At 40.0% G+C, this 19,818-nt stretch overlaps 1 protein-coding gene across 3 annotated transcripts in view; it reads right to left on the reverse strand.

Annotated features, from left to right (window-relative positions):
- The window catches only part of SRFBP1 (serum response factor binding protein 1), a 63,174-nt gene that overhangs the window by 14,343 nt on the left and 29,013 nt on the right, over positions 1-19,818 (reverse strand). For all 3 annotated transcript variants that reach the window (XM_052700606.1, XM_052700605.1, XM_052700607.1), the window contains one exon: positions 6,204-6,275. In XM_052700606.1, the coding sequence (XP_052556566.1) occupies positions 6,204-6,275 (72 nt within the window). The remainder of the gene's footprint in view (positions 1-6,203; positions 6,276-19,818) is intronic.

Raw genomic sequence — 19,818 nt, forward strand, 5'->3', positions numbered from 1 at the left:
ATTACTCATGCCCCATAAAAAATTATGCATATAACTTAAATATTCATTTAAAATAAGAACAAAAGTTCAGAGTTGCATGTGCTTTTACATATACTGTGTCATATTCTGGCAATGAAAAAATACAGCTGTGTGTATACAAAGCTGTATGCATCGAATCATCACTGTAACAGGGAAAACTGAGCTGAAAAACACTGTGCTTCCCCACGTATGTTTCTGTCCATTTATGCTCTTGTAAGTGCATTCACTGTGACTAAACTACCTGGATGATAAAAGCCAAACACTGATTAGAACAACGTGAACTGACTTCTCTCTGATTTCTGTTGATAACAATATGCCTATCCACATTCTGCTCTGAAATGCCAAATGGTTGAAACAAACTAATTCCAATCAAAAGCAATCATTTTTGGGACTGAGTCTTTCCTAAAGATCACATCTTAATAGATCCTTGGCTTCGTAAAGTAAAATTTGACACAAGGCAGCTTTTTCATGTCAGGAGTATAACGCCTCACAATGAGAAACTGCCAAAGCTGCTATTGTTTCGTTTCAATACAGAACATTAAAAATATTGTTCTGAGAGAAGACAAAATCCAGGCTGTCACTAAACAGATCACTGCATGTGCTGCTCTGGTGTTGAACATAGTGCCAACTTTGTCCAGTCTATCTCCTTACTCTCAAATGGTGACTCTAGTGTGGCAAGCAGGTAGCAGCCCAGTTTGAATGAAAAGGGGCTAATGGAGAAGACAGAAATTAACAAAGAGTAAGAATGGTAAGGACCTAGCAGGCAAAAGAATGGCTAACCAGGGAAGGAAATGGACAGAGTGTGGCATAAACAGTAGACTGAGTTCTCCCACTGGGCTTCTGGGAAGAGATTGGCACTGGTTGGGCAAACAGACAGAAGGAAAATTAGTGGAGAAGTCAGTGGGAAAGACTGGAGAAAGATTTGTTAAGAAAACAGACAGTTTTGTACTGACAAAACTTTGACTGCAGCCGTATCAGTGGGATCTAGACTCCAAAACAGAGAAGATTACACAATGCTAAGCATTTCATTTACATCAGAAAAGACATTTATATACTATAAATACATTTATATGAATAATAATTATCTGTATAATGATATATATATACATATACACGTCTCTCTATACATACATAAGTTATGCTGAACAGCTCATAGTTCAAGAAATTGAATTTGGAAGATGAGAAGCCTCAGGAGAAAAACAAACAACAAAACATCAACAACCAATAATCACTCACACAGAGAAAGTATTTACAACCAAATGTGATATTCATCACTGAATGCAAAATTCTACATCAGTATTGTTAGAAAGACCACAGACATTTCTATTAGAGTTAATATCTGGTGTTTGACATGGAAAACTCTCAGGAAACAGTGGTTTCATACATTCAGTGCAACTTCCATTCAGATGGAATCAAAATGCTGGAGACAGAAAGAATCCAGCACTGCAACACTGATTCCCAGCATCAATCCAGTCCTATTGAGCAGTGTTAAAATAAATGGAACGCACTGCCAAAAAACAAATGATGTTGACAAATGTAACTGTTGCATAAAGAAATTGGTAACAGCTATCCAAATCACTGTCTTTCCATACCAAAATAACAAAGGACCTGCGACATAATGCCTAAGGTGGAGAAGTATTGTTTATACTACTCAGCATAAACAGTGCTGAGGAATGGAATGGAATCTTCATATACACGAGGTAATGTGTGTTCATCCCAAAGAAAAAATGGTTAACAACTATTCTGGGTTCCTAAAACTGTTTTGAAGTTGATCATATTGTTACTTAAAAGCAATGAAGAAAAGGAGAGGTATTATCAGATGATCATTAAGTCTTCCGAAACAGATTAAATAATCATTAATTTATTCCTATTATAATTACACATTGATTGTCTACACACAATTTCTAATTACAAGAGTGCTAACAACCAGAATTCAGTTGTTTTTTTTTTTGTTTTTTTTTAAGGGAAAATATTCATGGTTCCCTCAAGAACACCAGCTGTTTTCTTGCAAGATTGCCAAAATCAAACCACAAAACAGCTAAGTGCAAAATTAATGATAAGTATATTACAGAAAGCCAATGAACCATCACATCAGTATTACACAAAAGACTGATTCATACAGTAGCCCTTTCTCTATGGTTTATGGATTGCAAGCAAAATAGTTTCATAAGCAAAGAATGTTAAAAATCCACATAAGTAATTATCTAGTTATGCTGTTAAAGGCACTAGCACCAGCAACAGAAGTTTTGTATCAATACATGAATCTATCCTAATCAGACTGTTTTGTGGCTAGTAGAACATTTAGGGGGGTAGAGGGGAGAGAGGAAGGGGGATAAAGGCGAAGGGTGGAAAAGAGAGAAGGGAGGGGACTGTGGAAAAATCCCCCAGAGCCCAAAAAGACAGCAACTATTTTGTGCTCGATCCAAAGCCTTTGAAGTTAACAGAAAGTCTTCAATTAAACTGCACAGGACTATGCATCAGGCCCCTTTCATGATTTAATGCATTTCCTCAGATTAAATTCAAGAGAATAGTGACATTTTAAAATATATTTTTCATTAAAAAGTACGTGTTGTTTTTTTTTTTTTTAATAAATTAAAGCCAAGATCAAAGAAGTACATTTATTAACATCAACTCAAATAGAAACCTTTCTATTTTTCAGAGATAGAAAATACAGATGTGACTGTCCGTCCTTGGACGCAGCTATTTGGTTGAAATTCTGCTTGATTTAGAAACGCCATCTTCCCTTCTTTCTATGTCACAAAGCTAAAAAGTACTTGAATTATCTTTAAAATTTCCTGCTAAGGAAATTTATGTTTTTAAAGGTAAGAGTATTTTTTAGAATAATTATTATTGTTGTGTAACCATGTCCTACTCATGTCTCGTAATCCAAGACTACCATTTTCTGATACAATCTGAGGAACCTCGTGCTCCAAATAGCTATTTAGCAATTGTAATGCTGTACATTGATTAATACCTCTAATATCACAGCCTTTCATAAAATGCTTCCAACAGACTGCACTGTCATGGTAAATTTACGAGCACTGTGACTACCCTACCCTTACTCTTTTTTGGTTCCAGATGAGATACATGTTGAGGGGTGGGACACAAACTCATATAGGCAACGGATGTTAAATTCACTCACCTTCAAAATAACATCCCAAACTTCAACTATAGCATTATAACCTTGGAGTAACCATTAAAATATGTACACCAAGACATCACTAATGTCATTCCTGCATAATCATCTTAAGTACAGCCATTCTCATCAGGCAACCTAGACTTTCAGTCATCAAAATCATACCATGCTGCTCAGATGAATTCTGGCATATTGCCTATGGCCATGCATTAGATGTCCGTTCTATGAGGGCTGCTCTGAAAGAAATGCCTGCTGTTTTAAGATTTTGGTCCACTACAACAGAAGCAAATGTTGGTGGTACAGCAGTATAGGTTGAACCTCCTCCCCAGTATTCCATTCCATGTTGTTGCTGTGTGACAAATGGCAGCAGAGAGGCAGTCTGATAGAATAGCTTCGGTGAAACAAAGGTGCTTGGCCTTTGTCTGCTCTCAATCTTGCAATGAACAACTTTTTTACCATTAGCTTCTGGAGCACAATAATGATGATCCAAGGCTCCCAGAACAGCTCAGGGACACATGCTACAGTAACCACATTAAAATGCTACACAGATGGAAATCTGTTTAAAAAATTAGACAGCAGGTCTGCCACGTGTTCTTCAATACTAACAACTGGCAAATGTGTCTGTTGCAGACAGCACAGAACTGTGTTCAGAACCTGTAGAAAAGCTCAATGAGAATCTAGAGAATAAAGGTTCCATTTTCAACAGCTGTGACTAAGCACCAACAATAAAGTCCAGCTGCAGTCACATGGCAACATTTAATACCGTCTTTACAGCAGAGTTTACCATCTGTTAATAGCAATTGAGCCAGCTGCAACAATACTCAAAATGGATGTAAAGAATTTCAGCAGAGGTGCACGAAGGACAGCTCACCCACTGCTGCTTCTCTTATATTAATGTGTTAGCCCTGTGATGTTTTTTATAAATTTTATAAATGAAACCCAGAAAACATCTTTTTAAATAGAAAAGTATGCCTATCTTATTCTGAAAAAAATATGCGGAAAAATAGTAATAGAACATAAACTCTCAGTGGGCAGAAGGAATTAAACAAATATCTTGACTACACATCCACTATGCAAAACTAATATTCAGCATTCCACAGTGAATTAAAAGCAGATTGCCTTTTATCAGTGAAAACAAACCTATTTGGAAAATGAAAACAGCCACAGGATGTTTTGCTTCAAATATTTCAAAACTGAAGTTAATGAAAAGGTAAACAGTACGGTTGACATTTCACGGGATCTAAAGAATACTGCTAGAGATAGATTTTTTTTCCCAAATGTTATTATTAATAACTAACTGTGGGAAAAGATGAAATAATACATTGACATATTAACTTTTATTAAAGCACGCAAAAAATACTCCCTTCAGCAGTGGGAATGCTATGGCCAGCCAGTGGTTTCAGTGGCTCAGCTACCACTTGTTATGAGAACTACAACAGTGAAGTTAAACTGCTGGTTTAAAACAGCATCAGAACTCACCCAAACACTTGTTTATTTTAAAATGAGACTCATTCATTATAATAGGTGAGATTAAGTCTTTCATACTGCTGTAAAATCCTACTAGCAGCAGAAAGTGACACAAATAAGAATTTTAAAAAACAAAACAAGTCCATCAAGACACCTGCATTATATGTTTTCAAGGATTGTGGCAAAATAAAAGCCAATTTTAATTAAATTTGGAAAATATACAGTTAGCCATGACTATGAAAACAAGAATTCTATTACCTAAGAGAAATATCCTGGGCTAGGAAAATTTCATAGCCACCTCCTATCCTTTACTATAATCTGCTTATATCTGAAGAACTTCTAGGAAAAGAAATGGATAGATAAAATGAACTGGTAAGACTACCAATACTCCCTTTCGTATTCTTGACAACTGAAAAACTGTCCTCTTAGGCAATTCCAAATATATAAACTTATAAACTCCTTCAAAACAACTGAATCAAGTATTTCATTCTGGGACTTCTATTCTTGAGAAAGCAGTCAGAACAAAGCTGATGCACTGAACATATGATAGATAGCAGCAGAGGGGCAGAATTGTGTCCACCATATCTGCCCCTGCTGTCACGGGCCAACAGAATAAAATAAGATGTATTACTTTTGGAACAGTTATCATACATCAATAAGATCCATCTTGTGACCTCTCTAGTATACTCTAGTATACTCTCTAGTATACTAATTTCATTTTGCTTCAATGATATCCTGTTGCATTCTATGCTAACAACTGAGCTGCACCACATATGGCCATGCTTTGATAGAGTGTAATTACATCACTATAGGAGGAAATGATCAAACACTGCATTAAAACTTTGACTGTGCATGATGTGTTTTGCAGATCGCAGATGCTCCACAGCCCTCAGCTGCCCATCCAGAAGAATTGAGGAGGATTTGGAGGAAAACCTACTGTTTGTTTTACTGATATTTTTGATTCGAAGTCGCTTTATAAGATCGTTTCTGCAACAAATCACTTACAAGGCTACCTTTTTCTGCTCTTTACAGCGTCTTCATTTTATCCCCTCCAGTTATTACTAGTTAGTTAATAGTTGAGTCAGTGGACAGTGGAGAAACACTGTGTTGAAATGGCTGCATTAAAATTTCACCTTTATTTCAGGCTAATGTCCTTTTCACATGGATAAACTTCTCTCTTCCTCTCAAGTACATAAAGCTTATTTTCATCTGTTGTTGGAAGTGTAATTATTTACATTAACTAACTCATGTAAATGTACTAGAAAACACGACTAGCCTATTTATAAAAACTGTGCTTCCTGGTATGCAATTCCTGTTGCTTGATGTTAGCCCACCAGCCTTAATGAAAAGCCACTCGTGCTAAAATAACTATACAGTTTTTTGCAGACGTGCCCTGTTGGAGTGATGACTTTAGAAACAAAAGAAAGATTTATAGTTAAGATCCAATATAACGTACATCACACACTATGCAAATGCAGATAACCCCACTCATACACACGCGTAACTTAAATACATCATCATTAGGGGCTCAAACATTTTCTCACACTCACAGATAAGGAGCAACAAAATCAGCAAACCTTACTTTTCTGCAGATACTTTCAAAATTAACTTCTTTCCTAAGTGCAAGTCTGGTAACTTGGTCCGGCTTTATTTCCTGTGGATGAAAGACATATTTATTCCTTTTATGATCAGACTTTACTATTCTAAGGCTTATCTTCCTTACCAGTACTATTATTTCACGGTATCCTCCACTGATTTCGTAAAGGAAGAAGATCATTTGTTATGTACAGAAATTTTTGATGTTGCTTATGCAAATAATATATTTTCTTATTGACATACACAAATATATAGGGTTAAGCCACGAAATTGAATTTGAAATTAAAACAACAACCCAAGAAAACAACAAAGAGCTCTCCCTTCTCCCTCTTGTGGATATAATGAAGATGCAATTTCCATTTCCAGCCTTAAGAATTTCCATTAGAATGGAATTAGCATGCCATTAGGAATGAAAATCCTGTGCAAGTGGAGTTGGTTAGAAGTTGGATATTTCATGAAACACACACCTCTGACAAATTTTTCATTAACATACATATTATATACAACTTGCATTACAAAACAAACAATCTGTTAACTTGACCAGTAAAATACACTAAGTATTGTCCTTTTCTTCCTAGGTCACTGCATCTAATAAATCATGCAAAACACCAGTTGTTTGCCAGATGGTGACTTTAAAAGCAGTTTAACTTCTGATAATACAGAGCCCAAATAACTTCCATGTATTCATAGTTCTGAAAACTTCGTACAAAGACAGCTAGTTATTCTGATAGTTATTGTGTAGATATTGTTCATATCACTATACTGCAGGTTCCAACTTAAAGAAAATTGAATTTCTGAAACTCTACAAAAGCATATGCCCTAAGTCAAATATAGTAAACTGCAACACCTGTGCCAATTGAGATATTTGTGTCAATATTTGTTAATATCAGAAGAGCTTCCTCATGCTGAGATCTAAAGGTCTGCAAATTCATCTCCCATAGGTACTGGTGGAAGCCCAACCACTTGGCACACAGAACCCAGACTGGAAAAACACTGGTGAATGTAGGAAACTTACACTGGCAGATAGACAGACTGGATGACCTAATAGAATCTAGAGATGGAAAAGACCTATGATTCAGTTTTCCATGACTTTCAAAAGCGTTTTACAGATGGTGAAACTAGGACACAGTGGTTAAGTGACATGCTAATAGTCAGAGTTGGCGAGAAGTTATGAATGAAGAACTGGAACCCAATACTGTTCATTAAATCTAGGTGTTTCTTTATATTAAAAAGAATCTATATAATAATTTATATGATCTTCATTCTACCTCCTCCCCCCACACAGGAAAAATGTGCCTATTTTTTGTTTTTTAAGGATTTAAAAAGCATTCTCTTTTAAAGGGAAGCAAGATAAGTTTCAGCCATACCTGCAGTCCTTCACCCCAGACCCACCAGCAGCTGTGCACAGGACACGTGCTAACCCCACTCTCACTGCAGCTGACTGCTGGAACAGAAGCTGTCCCTTGCTCTAATGACTGAAGCAGTAACCTTCAGCAGCTCCCTGCTCCCCTGGCACAGGCTTGGGCTCCTACATCCTGGTCTGACTCCATTTGCTGACTCTGTATTTACTCATGGTTGTCCCAGCAGTAGCTGTTACTTCTGTGCTTCGTGTTGCACACTGAGACCCACTATCCACTTCCACAACAGTGTCTGCCAGCTATAGCACTTGTGTAATCGGTGCTGGCCACAGCCAGATAGCAGATTCTATTGTAAATGCAGGGTTTCACCTCTTTTCTACAGGAGGAAAGGCACTCAGCAGGCAGTGGAGGTGGACCTCTCAGTGGCTGTTTTTTCATCATCCCTCAAGAGGATGATGGGTAGGCAAGAGACAATAGGCTGATTCCAGACCGTGTTCCATCTCACCATCTATCATGAAGCCCTTAAGAGACAAGAACATGTGCAGGGGAGAGATCTGCGGGCTGGTGCACACAACATGAAGCACAGTGGTCCTCTCACCTCCCTGGTGCTCAAGCCAAGATAACAGGCTCCACAGGGGCAGCAACAACAGGGGTCTGTCAGTCAGCTGGGCCTCGTTACGGCTGCAGAAGATGACGAGGCCTTGAGCTGAGAGTAAGCTGAATGAAGAGGATGTGAAAAACCACTGGAAATAAGAAAACTGCCGGATGTGACAGATAATGCAAGTAGATGGCAATACAGTTACAGATCTCTGAGAGTTATGTGAAGTACAGACAAGCTTCAGAGAAAGCTGGAGGAGTTCTGGAAGTCTCATGGGGAGGAAATCTTACACTTTCAATGGTACATACGTAGACCTACCAGTAACAGCACATACAGTCACATCTATCTACAAAGTCACATCAAAATAACCAAATTTGGGTGTGGTACAACAAAACTGGCAACGATGGGAATAAGAAATTATGGGTGGGCAAACACTAGACTGGGACGGAATAAGGGACAGCCAGAGGCAAGGAAAGGCTGGACTGTGAAATGGGACAACACAGCATGCAGCCAGACAGCTGAGCACTGCTGTGGGGCAGCCCTGCTGCTGCATGTCAAGCACTGCAGGCAGCAATTTCACCCTGTTGCCTATGGAAATGTAACAAAGGCTATTCTTCTGGTTTTGGGTTGTTGTTGTTTTGTTTTTGGTTTGTTTTTTGGTTTCAACGATGTGGTTATTTAAGCTGGAACTGTCTTACACATGACACTTGCAGGCAGAAGAACTTTGGTTTTTTTGACCATGGGGCAATTTACTCAGCTCCTGGCATGACGGCTGCAGATGGAGCTCAACTGTCTGCAAGGGGTAAAAGGATCCTAGCCCACGAGCTGGCGGGCCTCACTGAAAGGTCTTTAAACTAGGTAAGAAGGGGGAAGGGGACAAAATGAGGACTGCTGAGGTTCAGGTAGTTCAAGGTTCAAAAGTGAACTTGATGGGTGACGAGGTGGAGTTCGAGGGGATGGAGTGTGGCAGGGGAATGCTGCCTCCCTGAAGTGTCCATACACTAATGTGTGCAGCATGGGAAATAAACAGCAAGTTGGAGATCTGCGTGCGGTCACATGGCTATGACCTCATTGCGATCACAGAGACGTGGTGGGACAGCTTGCATGACTGGAATGTTGTCATGGAGGGCTGTGTGCTTTTTAGGAAAGATCGGCCGGCGAGGCGGGGTGGTGGAGTTGCTCTTTATGTAAGAGAGCAGCTTGAATGTATTGAACTCCACCTGGGGGAGAGTGGTGTAGCAGTGGAGAGCTTGTGCGTAAGAATCAAGGGGCGGGCTGGTATGGCTGGTATGGTTGTGGGTGTGTGCTACAGGCCCCCTGATCAGGAGGAGGAGGTTGATGAGGCCTTCCACAAACAGTTGGAAGCAGCGTCACGATCCCAGGCGCTGGTGCTTATGGGGGACTTCAATTATCCAGATATTTGCTGGAAAAGCAATGTGGCCAGGCACGCGCGGTCCAGACGGTTCCTGCAATGTGTTGAAGACAACTTCCTGATGCAGGTGGTTGAGGAATCGACGAGGAGAGGGGTACTGCTGGACCTTATTCTCACTAATAGAGAAGGGCTTGTCAGGGAAGTAAAGGTCGGGGGTAGCTTGGGTTGTAGTGACCACGAGATGGTGGAGTTCAAGATCCTGAGTGGAAGAAGTAAAGCAAAAAGTAGGATTGCTATCCTGGACTTTAGGCGAGCCAACTTCGATCTCTTCCGGGGCCTACTTGGAGCTGTCTCATGGGCTAGGGTGTTCGAAGGCAAGGGGGCCTGTGAGAGCTGGTTGGCATTTAAGCAGCTCTTCTTCCAAGCTCAGGATCGGTGCGTCCCTGTGAGGAAGAAATCGGGAAAGGGTGGCAGGAGACCTGTGTGGATGAGCAAGGAGCTCGTGCACAAACTCAAAGGAAAGAAGAAGGCCCATGAAATGTGGAAAAAGGGTCTGACTACTTGGGAAGAATACAGGAATGCTGTCAGGGTCTGCAGGGATGCGACAAGAAAGGCTAAAGCCCGCCTGGAATTAAATCTGGCAAAGGGGATAAAAAAGGTTTTTTCAAGTACATTAACAGTAAAAGGAAGACTAGGGAGATTGTGGCTCCCCTGCTAAGTGACGGGGGTGTTCTGGTAACAGGGGATGCTGAGAAGGCGGAGATACTGAATGCCTTCTTTGCTTCCATTTTCAGTGAAAAAGCTCCCCCTCTGGAATCTGAGACCCTGGAGGTTAGTGAGAGGATCTGGGGAATGGAAGACCTCCCTTCTGTCAGGGAAGAGGTGGTCCAGGAGAGCCTAGGCAACATCAATGTTCACAAACCCATGGGACCCGATGGGATTCATCCATGGGAGCTGAGGGAGCTGGCAGAGGTGATTGCTGAACCGCTTTCTGTCATCTTTGAGAAGTCTTGGAGGACGGGGGAGGTGCCTGAAGACTGGAAGATAGCCAACGTCACCCCGGTCTTCAAAATAGGCAAGAAGGAAGACCCAGGCAATTATAGGCCAGTCAGCCTCACCTCTGTCCCTGGAAAGGTGATGGAACAGCTTGTATTGGATGTCATCTCCAGACAACTGGAAGAAGAGGAGGTTATCAGGAGTAGTCAGCACGGGTTCACAAGGGGGAGGTCGTGCTTGACCAACCTGGTAGCCTTCTATGATGTTGTCTCTGGCTGGGTGAATAGGGGGAGAGCAGTGGATGTAGTCTACCTTGATTTCAGCAAGGCGTTTGATACTGTCCCCCATGACATCCTTATAACAAAGCTGAGGAAGTGTGGGATAGATGAGTGGACAGTGAGGTGGGTTGAGAACTGGCTGCTGGCAGAGCACAGAGGGTCGTTGGTGGTGGTGCAGAGTCTGGTTGGAGGCCTGTAACCAGCGGTGTTCCTCAGGGGTCTGTGCTGGGTCCGGTCTTGTTCAACATCTTCATCAATGACCTTGATGAGGGGATAATGGCCACCCTCAGCAAGTTTGCTGATGATACGAAGTTGGGAGGATTGGCTGACACGCCTGAAGGCTGTGTTGCCATTCAGCAAGACCTGGATAGGCTGGAGAGCTGGGCAGAAAAAAACCGGATGAGGTTTAACAAAAGCAAGTGTAGAGTCTTGCATCTGGGGAGGAATAATTCCATGCACCAGTACAGGTTGGGGGATGAGCTGCTGGAGGGGAGCTCTGCAGAGAGGGACCTGGGTGTCCTGGTGGATGACAGGTTGGCCATGAGCCAGCAGTGTGCCCTTGTGGCCAAAAAGGCCAATGGCATCCTGGGGTGCATTAAAAAGAGCGTGGCCAGCAGGTCGAGGGAGGTGATCCTCCCCCTCTACTCTGCCCTGGTAAGACCTCATCTGGAGTACTGTGTCCAGTTCTGGACTCCCCAGTACAAAACAGACAGGGATCTCTTGGAAAGAGTCCAGCGGAGGGCCACGAAGATGGTGAAGGGCCTGGACCATCTCGGGTCTGTTGAGCCTTGAGAAAAGAAGACTGAGAGGGGACCTGATCCAAATCTATAAATATCTAAGGTGTGGGGGGCAGAATGGCGAGGCCGGACTGTTTTCAGTGGTGAGTGGAGAAAGGACAAGGGGAAACGGCTGGAAACTGCAGCACAGGAAGTTCCGCACAAATGTGCGCAAGAACTTCTTTACAGTGAGGTGACGGAGCACTGGCACAGGCTGCCCAGGGAGGTGGTGGAGACTCCTTCTCTGGAGATGTTCAAGACCTGCCTGGATGCCCACCTGTGTGACCTGCTGTAGGGAACCTGCTTTGGCAGGGGGATGGACTCGATGGTCTCTGGAGGTCCCTTCCAACCCCTACAATTCTGTGATTCTGTGATGAAAACAAGACCATATTGTACAGAAGTATGTCAAACACAAACGGCATCTGAAAATACAACGTCATACCAACACTGATAATGGTGGCTCAGATTACTCTTTATCTCTTACTTATAAAGTGATAGTGAAAAAGATACATGCTTTATCCTAAAGCAAATGGAAATGTGGTTTACAGAATAGCTAGGGAGGACAGAAAAAACTCCAACCTTGTCACATGAGGTTTTGACACAACTGAGAAATGCAACATTATTCACATCAAATGCACTCTCAGCTATGCTGACTAAGGCAATTTCAGATGACTCAGAAGAACAGTTTCCGAGTGGTGGCCTGTGGAAACAATTTAATAGTGTGAGGACTGGTGCTCCTAAAAATTTTACCTATCATCCACAGAAAAATACTGGCCAAAACAAAGTTGTCTTTTTCCTTTATCAGTTCTATCATTTTCCTCACAATTTTTTCAAATTTTCTTACCTAATGCAAGTGTTAAGCCTTTCCTTATGAAATGATGCGGTATCTACCTTCTCTACATGATGATTTTGTTCTTCTTACACTTAAAGAATTTCTCTAAAAATAATAACTGAGTCAGGACGTACACAAATTGCTAACACAGCAGCCATACCTAAAATAAAATATTTCTGGTGAAATTTCAACTATAGTTTGTTATTCAACACTGAACTTAGATCTTCTGAGACATTATAATCTTTCTTACCCTTGAATGAGTGTTTGAGGCTACCTTCTCATGAACAAGTTTCATATGTATTTCTTTAGCCTTCAGCCTCATTTTGTTATTTTCTGTAATTTTTCCAGGTTCTTTAGCAATGTAGAAAATACATTCATTTCAGGACAGATCTGAAGATCCTTTTTTTGTGTGTGTGTAATTTAATGACTATATGGCTTCCAGTCCTATGCAATTTTTTCCCTTTTCAAAGTGTCTAGAAGTTCACTATTTTACTTATTATTCAGAGCATAAATATTCTTTGACTCACTGTAAAATACTACTGTTGTGAAACATGTTTTTGCTTCAAAAACAGATAAAGCTCAACGGAATATTTTCCGAAGAGTGAAAGGAATCCACTATGGCTCCCTAAAAATATTATATGATTTTAAATGTACACCAAATCCATGATTAGAGTATGAGTTTGCTTGAACTGTGAAGGCCTACTGTAAAGAACTGCAATACTATCATTGGTTATAGTAGATTGACTGTGAAGAAAAAGTGACACTAGCTTTATCCTTGAGACTTTAGAAAAAAGAAATACCTGGGCAGTAACAATGACCCAAGCATATATACACACTGAAATATCTACAATATCTCTGAATAATTTTCCAGCAGACAAGAACAAAAGCACCTTTCTGACAGTAGTTACAAAACAACTACAAAGTTGTTAAACGTTTCCACTGAGGGATGAAAATTTGTTCATGTGTTGACTATGTATATATGTGTACATATATTTTTTTTATATTTGCTCTCATTTTCTACTACAGATTTAAGGGGTAAAATGGGCCAGTTTCTCTCTTGGTAATGTCATATTAAAGAAGGGGACTCTCATTCTGGACAAAGAACCCGTAGCCTTCCTGACTCCTGGAAATTCAAGCTTTCACTTGGCTTTAGTTTTTTCCTCAGTGGAATCCTGGCAATCCAGGTTACACACATCTTTACCCATCACATTCAAATTACATAAAATCCTTCCAGAGAAGTCTATGGAAATTTGCAACAAATCAGTAGCTGTAACTTGATGTTAGGTAAACTCAAAGCATGTTACCTGCTGCATGTTCATAACTAAAACTTCTGGAGTGAAGCTTTTGACAGTTCACAGAATCACAGAATCACCTGGGTTGGAAGGGACCTCAAGGATCATGTAGTTCCAACCCCCCTGCCTAGCAGGGCCACCAAACACACATTCAGATCAGGTTGCCCAGGACCCCGTCCAACCTGGCCTTGAACACGTCCAAGGACGGGGCATCCACAACCTCCCTGGGCAGCCCGTTCCAGGGCCTAACTACTCTCCTTGTGAAGAACTTCCCCCTAACATCCAACCTAAATCTTTCCTCCTTCAACTTGGATCCATTTCCCCTAGTCCTGCTGTTATCAGCCTTTCTGAAGAGTTTACTCCCCTCCTGGGTGTAGGTTCCCTTCAGGTATTGATAGGCTGCAATGAGGTCACCCCGCAGCCTTCTCTTCTCCAGGCTGAACAAGCCCAACTCCCTCAGCCTGTCCTCATAGGGGAGGTGCTCCAGCCCCCTGATCATCTTAGTCGCCCTCCTCTGGACCCTTTCCAAAATCTCAATGTCTTTCTTGTACTGAGGGCTCCACACCTGGACACAGTACTCCAGGTGGGGCCTCACAAGAGCCGAGTAGAGAGGGACAATCACCTCCCTGTCCCTGCTGACCACCCCTCTCCTGATGGAGCCCAGGATCCCATTTGCCTTTCGAGCTGCCAGAGCGCACTGCTGGCTCATGTTCAGTCTCTCGTCCATCAGGACCCCGAGGTCCTTCTCTGCCGAGCTGCTCTCAAGGACCACTCCTCCCAGCCTGTACGGGTGCCTGGGGTTCTTCCGGCCCAAATGCAAAACCTTGCACTTTGCCGTGTTGAACCTCATCAGGTTCACCCGAGCCCAGCCCTCAAGCCTGTCGAGGTCCCTCTGAATGGCATCCCTTCCTTCCACCGTATCAACCGCACCACTCAGCTTGGTGTCGTCAGCAAACTTGCTGAGGGTGCACTCAATTCCTTCATCGATGTCATTAATAAAGATGTTAAAGAGCAGTTGAAAACCCACTCTTAGTTTTACTGAGTTTTCTGCTTTGTTCACTGCAACATATAACTCAGAACACTCACTTGCCTTCTCCGGCTGAAGGACACTAGAATGCTTGAATGATGTAACCACACCACTTGCTTTACCTGATGCTGAGAAACAGACTAGACAATCATTAAAATTTTCCTGTCCAAAACTGACAAAAAAATACGTTGATTTCTACTAGGTGAATCAATATAGTAGCAATATTCTAGTACTAAAAATTCTATTACTAGCAGCCGTGAAAAATATCCAGTCCTAATATCCATGTGTTTCTATTAAAAATACAGCACAGTTTGAAATGATGGCAAATAATAAATGGAATTTTTCCATCAGGAATTCAACCTAGAATTTCGCTCTTTCCATTCTAAAAAGACCTGCCATCATCCTCTGTTGCAGCAGACTGCTAACAGACACTTTCCTCACTTCTTCATACATGTGGAAGAAAAAATATTATGCTGGAATTACCAAGAACTGTTGAGGAGGTATGAGGTTTTCAATTCACACGTGAGAATCCTATAAGGGCTTTAACAGTCTGATTGGAGGTAGGTGGATACACATGGAGTCCAGAATGGTACTGTCACTGTCACACCCATCACGGGCCCAAATCTGAATGATATTCAGAAAGTTAAGAAGATATACTGACTTGTAAATCACTTGTTCAGAGTAACTGCCCTTCAAAAATGTCTAAATATCTCTGTGAGGTAAAATACATCTATATTTTAAAGCAGTCTTTCGGGGGAAAAAAAAAAAAAAAAAGTACAAAAAACATGTCCAATGTGTCAGTTTCACAGACTGTGCAGCCCTGAAGGTGTGACTCACACCACCACACTTTGGGGCAAGGAAACTCCAGCACTTAAGCAGTTTACAGAATAACTTCCTCCTTGTTTCCACTGTTATGTCTTCCAGGTTATGCTCAGTTCATGCTTGGTTTAAGTAAAATGCAATTAAAAACATTTATCTGTAGACAAAACTATGCCAACTACAAATTTATAAAATGATTCGGTAAAGAAAAAAAAGACACGATATGCTCTACTCATGCTATGTTTCAAGATCTCTCTGCCTGCCCACTCACTTCCCTGACAAGACAACATTCAGGACTTCTAATGTTTATGCATGTTTACTCTACAGCCTGCACCGTGCACTGAGAGCAAATGAGGGAGTCTACTCACTTGCCCCTGCCATTCTGTGTTTGCTATCTCCCTGGCATCAAACCTTGCTTTTAAAATTACAGATGGAGATGAGATGTGATGCAGGCTTTCAGGGTTTATAAAAATACACAGTACTGGTTATTAGGAGAAACTATAAAGGACAATAACAAAAGATTACAAGGTGACTGTCTTTAAGAGAATGAATTCCCAATCATTTTAGTATAACATAATACACCAACAAAGTCAAGACTGAATGTTTGAGGTATGCATGCACTCAAAGTTCATATAGACAAGGTAAATAAACCAGCACAATTATAATGTGTTCTTTTTTGTAAATTAAAATTACAGGTCACATTACACTGAGAGATATAGAGTAGAAATTTACAGTGAAGTAGCAATGCCCTGCATGTTGCACAGACTCCTCATTACTGAATTGCATTAAGAATATGTACTAAAATTGTTTGAATAAATGCTGTTTCAGAAGTTTGCATGCTTCAAGAAGGATGCAGCATTTCAATAAAACATTCCACCAAATTAAACTTCTGCTCAACTTACAGGCAAGGTGGTCTGATGCAGGCTGTAAGTAAGTGGATACACAGATTCAGTTTTCCACAGAAATCAAATCTTATTGTAAATACTCAACTCTTGAAGAGCAGACAGCTACCAGAAAGCAAAACCACAACAAAAAGAGATCTCATAGAAGAATGTTCTGTTCCACCAGTACAATCAGCACAGCCTTCCCCCACAATCTGATGGGTGACTTGATGCTATATCATCACTTACTGAAACCAGAGGTTTCATCCAGTAAAAATGAATGCATTTCATCTCTAACTGCAGACAAATTAAATGAATTATAATTTAAATACGTTCTCCTGTGCCATTATGATTGAAGATTGTTATTACATCCTACAATAATTTCAGTATTTTTCACTTCTCAAACATCTACATCCTGTATTTCAATGAAAGAAAAAAAGATATAAAAAGAAAGGGTTTTACAGTTGCTAATTTTTCTAAGTACATACTGAAGGAAATACCACATCTTTCAATATGACTTTGCATTCTTCATCAGTTGCCTTACATTTCTAAAATTTTTTTAGAATCTAATGTTATTCTAACTTGTTTCTTATCTCAATATACTGCATCTCAAAATTAAAAAAGTGTCCTGTTTAAAATCATTAATTTTCAGCTTTGTTGTACTGAAAACAACTTAGGCAGGAATACTAGACTACAGATTAAGAAAAAAATACTGTAAGTTATTTTGCCTTTTAAAGTAACAAGTGAAAGAAATAATCAGAGGAAGTGATCAGAATGAAATAGAACAAAAGAGCAACAGCTACTGCAGTCTCAGTATAGGTTAATACATGGCATTCAATTTTGATGAGAATTAATTCTCACTAACCTGTTAAAAAATGCACTCCAAAACTACAGTTAATCACTGGGAATGTAAGAATGTATTTCAAGTGGAACTAGCTTAGCAATTGTTCTTTTTGTAATCTATACTAGTGTCAGGTTTTTGCTGGCACCAAGTTTGAACATTACTAAATGTCTACAGTATTGCTGTCTCAGTTTAGATCCAAGTGAAATTCAATGTCAACCTGTGTGTTTTTATCTAGGTTTCACTCTAAAATTCTCTCATGTTTTTTGTTTTTAGTGCAATCTAGAAAAACAACGCTATTAAAATTCTCATCAAACCCAACTCATTATTATTGTAAATAGAATTTTGTATAAATTAATAATTTCCTCTTTGTAAATATTCTGCTATGCTAAATTCTGCTGGTTTATACCATCTCTCTTAAAAGCAAACTGTGAACTTGAGGGAGCAATACTTAGCTATACAGATTAATAACAAAAGAAACCTTAAAATCAATTCCCCCAAACAAGAGTTAACATAGCTAGCTTGTTTAATCCGTTGTAAAATACCCAAATTTATTTGGCAAATATAAGCTGCTCTTTTCTGCCACGTTTATAAACTAATTTAATATTTCAAGAGGCATGCAAGTCAAATGCCAGCAATTACATCAGTCTACAGAGATGAACACTGTGAACTTTTTTTACTTAGTAAATTAGATTAAATGAAGTGTTTAATTTTGGAGGTTCCCATTTGATTCAGTAGCCACATTCAAGGAGCAACAGTCACTCTGTTCACTATAGCACAAAAAAAAAAATCAGAAAGTCTGTAATCTTGTGACAATTTCAAAAGTGGCAGGTATTACAAAAAAAACTACGATGAGAAGGATTAAAAAAGCTATACAAAAAGGAAAAAAACAAGCAAACATGATGATGCCAAACTGATTGTTATTTAAATATTTTCTCCTTCAACATCTTTTGATTCTGAATGTCAGTGTTCACTTGGAGTGGTACAACCTGTAGCTTCACTCTGTATTGTCAACTTGTTCCACACTGCTTTTCTATTATTAAAATAGCAACCACATGCAATTTCAGGGTTAACATATTTCCAAGCAGCCTTGTGTTGGCTGGAACTATCTTCAGTTTTGAATTACTATCCCTGGTATTCACAATTGTTGCCAACAGCATTTGTTGCCAGATGAACTGTTTTTCTTAAAACTGAAGAAAAACAGCAGCGCCTGCCAGAAGGGGACGCTACGTACAGCTAGCTGCACCTCTTTTCTATGCCTGCCTGTAAGAGCACAAAGCAGCCATGAAAAGGATACACTGCAAAGTTCCCGCCGAAGACAGTGACAGACAGATGGATGCCATTCAGGCGATAAGCTCTACCTGCTAGAATCTGCTTTCACACAGAGATGGAAATTATTAATGAAGGTAGAAGAAACCAAAGAGGTGTGAACAGAGATGGAAGAGCACAAATACAGAGAACCACATACATAGCCCTTTCTCATCCACTTCCAGAGAGCATGAAAAAACTGAGAACAGATACAGTAGAGCAAGAAAAAACTTCCTTTTTCCAATCCCTTACTCTCAGAAATACTCCTTCAAGCTTCTTAAAGTGTATAGTAAAGAAAATAAATTACCTTTGACCTTTTCTAGAGATCCTAAAACCTGTAAAGATAAACCTCCTATTTCATGTGCCCGAGATGAGAAAAAAAGAAAAACAAAGAAAAACAGCGTAACAGAAGAAGCTAGGATAAACCCAGAAATCAAGGATGCCAAGTCACACCTCTTATAATCTTTCTTATAATCCTTGCCACTTTTTTAGTTTAACTTTTTTTTTCCACCCTCAAATTACAGTATGAAGACTTACACAGTGTGTGGGTAAATAATGGATTCAAACAGGAATGGACTGTCTTTTGCCTGAAGATATGGGATAACAATACAGCAATTTCACACAGCTATGGTAACTCCAAAATCCACCTTCTTACTAATAATCACAGCCAATTCAGATCCAATGAAAACAAAGCATTAATTCACTACCATACATATTATTTTGCATGCATTATTATAGAATTTCTTTAGTCATTTCATTGCCTAGTTGTTCCATTTCTGATTCTATTCTACAGTGCTTTGGTGCTCATATTTTCACTATCTTGGTATTCTAGATCATTAAGCTCTGCAACATTCATTCTCATAGATCCCCACAGAACAGCACTGCTGTCTTTCCAACACTGTGATAGCTAGTTATACATGTCTGTCTTCCACTTACTATGTCCAACTCTTCATTAGGAAAACAAGATATATGTTTTTTTCTTTTTAACAGAGGCTTTAGTGAAAGATGGCGAAAGACTATTTAGAAAGTTAAGACTAGATACTGATTCAGTGGGCAATATTTACTGCATCTATTGATATCTTAGAACTCCCATTCATTTGCAGAACGTTACTTTCATTTCGTAAGCATACAATTATTCTGCCTTACCCTATTCACCCACACGCTTGCTGAATCTTTTCCTTAACAGAAGTGCCAATGAGACTGTCCAGCACTGAAGTCATGTT

Source organism: Tympanuchus pallidicinctus, unplaced genomic scaffold, assembly GCF_026119805.1.
Source record: "Tympanuchus pallidicinctus isolate F22 unplaced genomic scaffold, pur_lepc_1.0 scaffold4, whole genome shotgun sequence".
NCBI classification, from domain to species: Eukaryota; Metazoa; Chordata; class Aves; order Galliformes; family Phasianidae; genus Tympanuchus; species Tympanuchus pallidicinctus.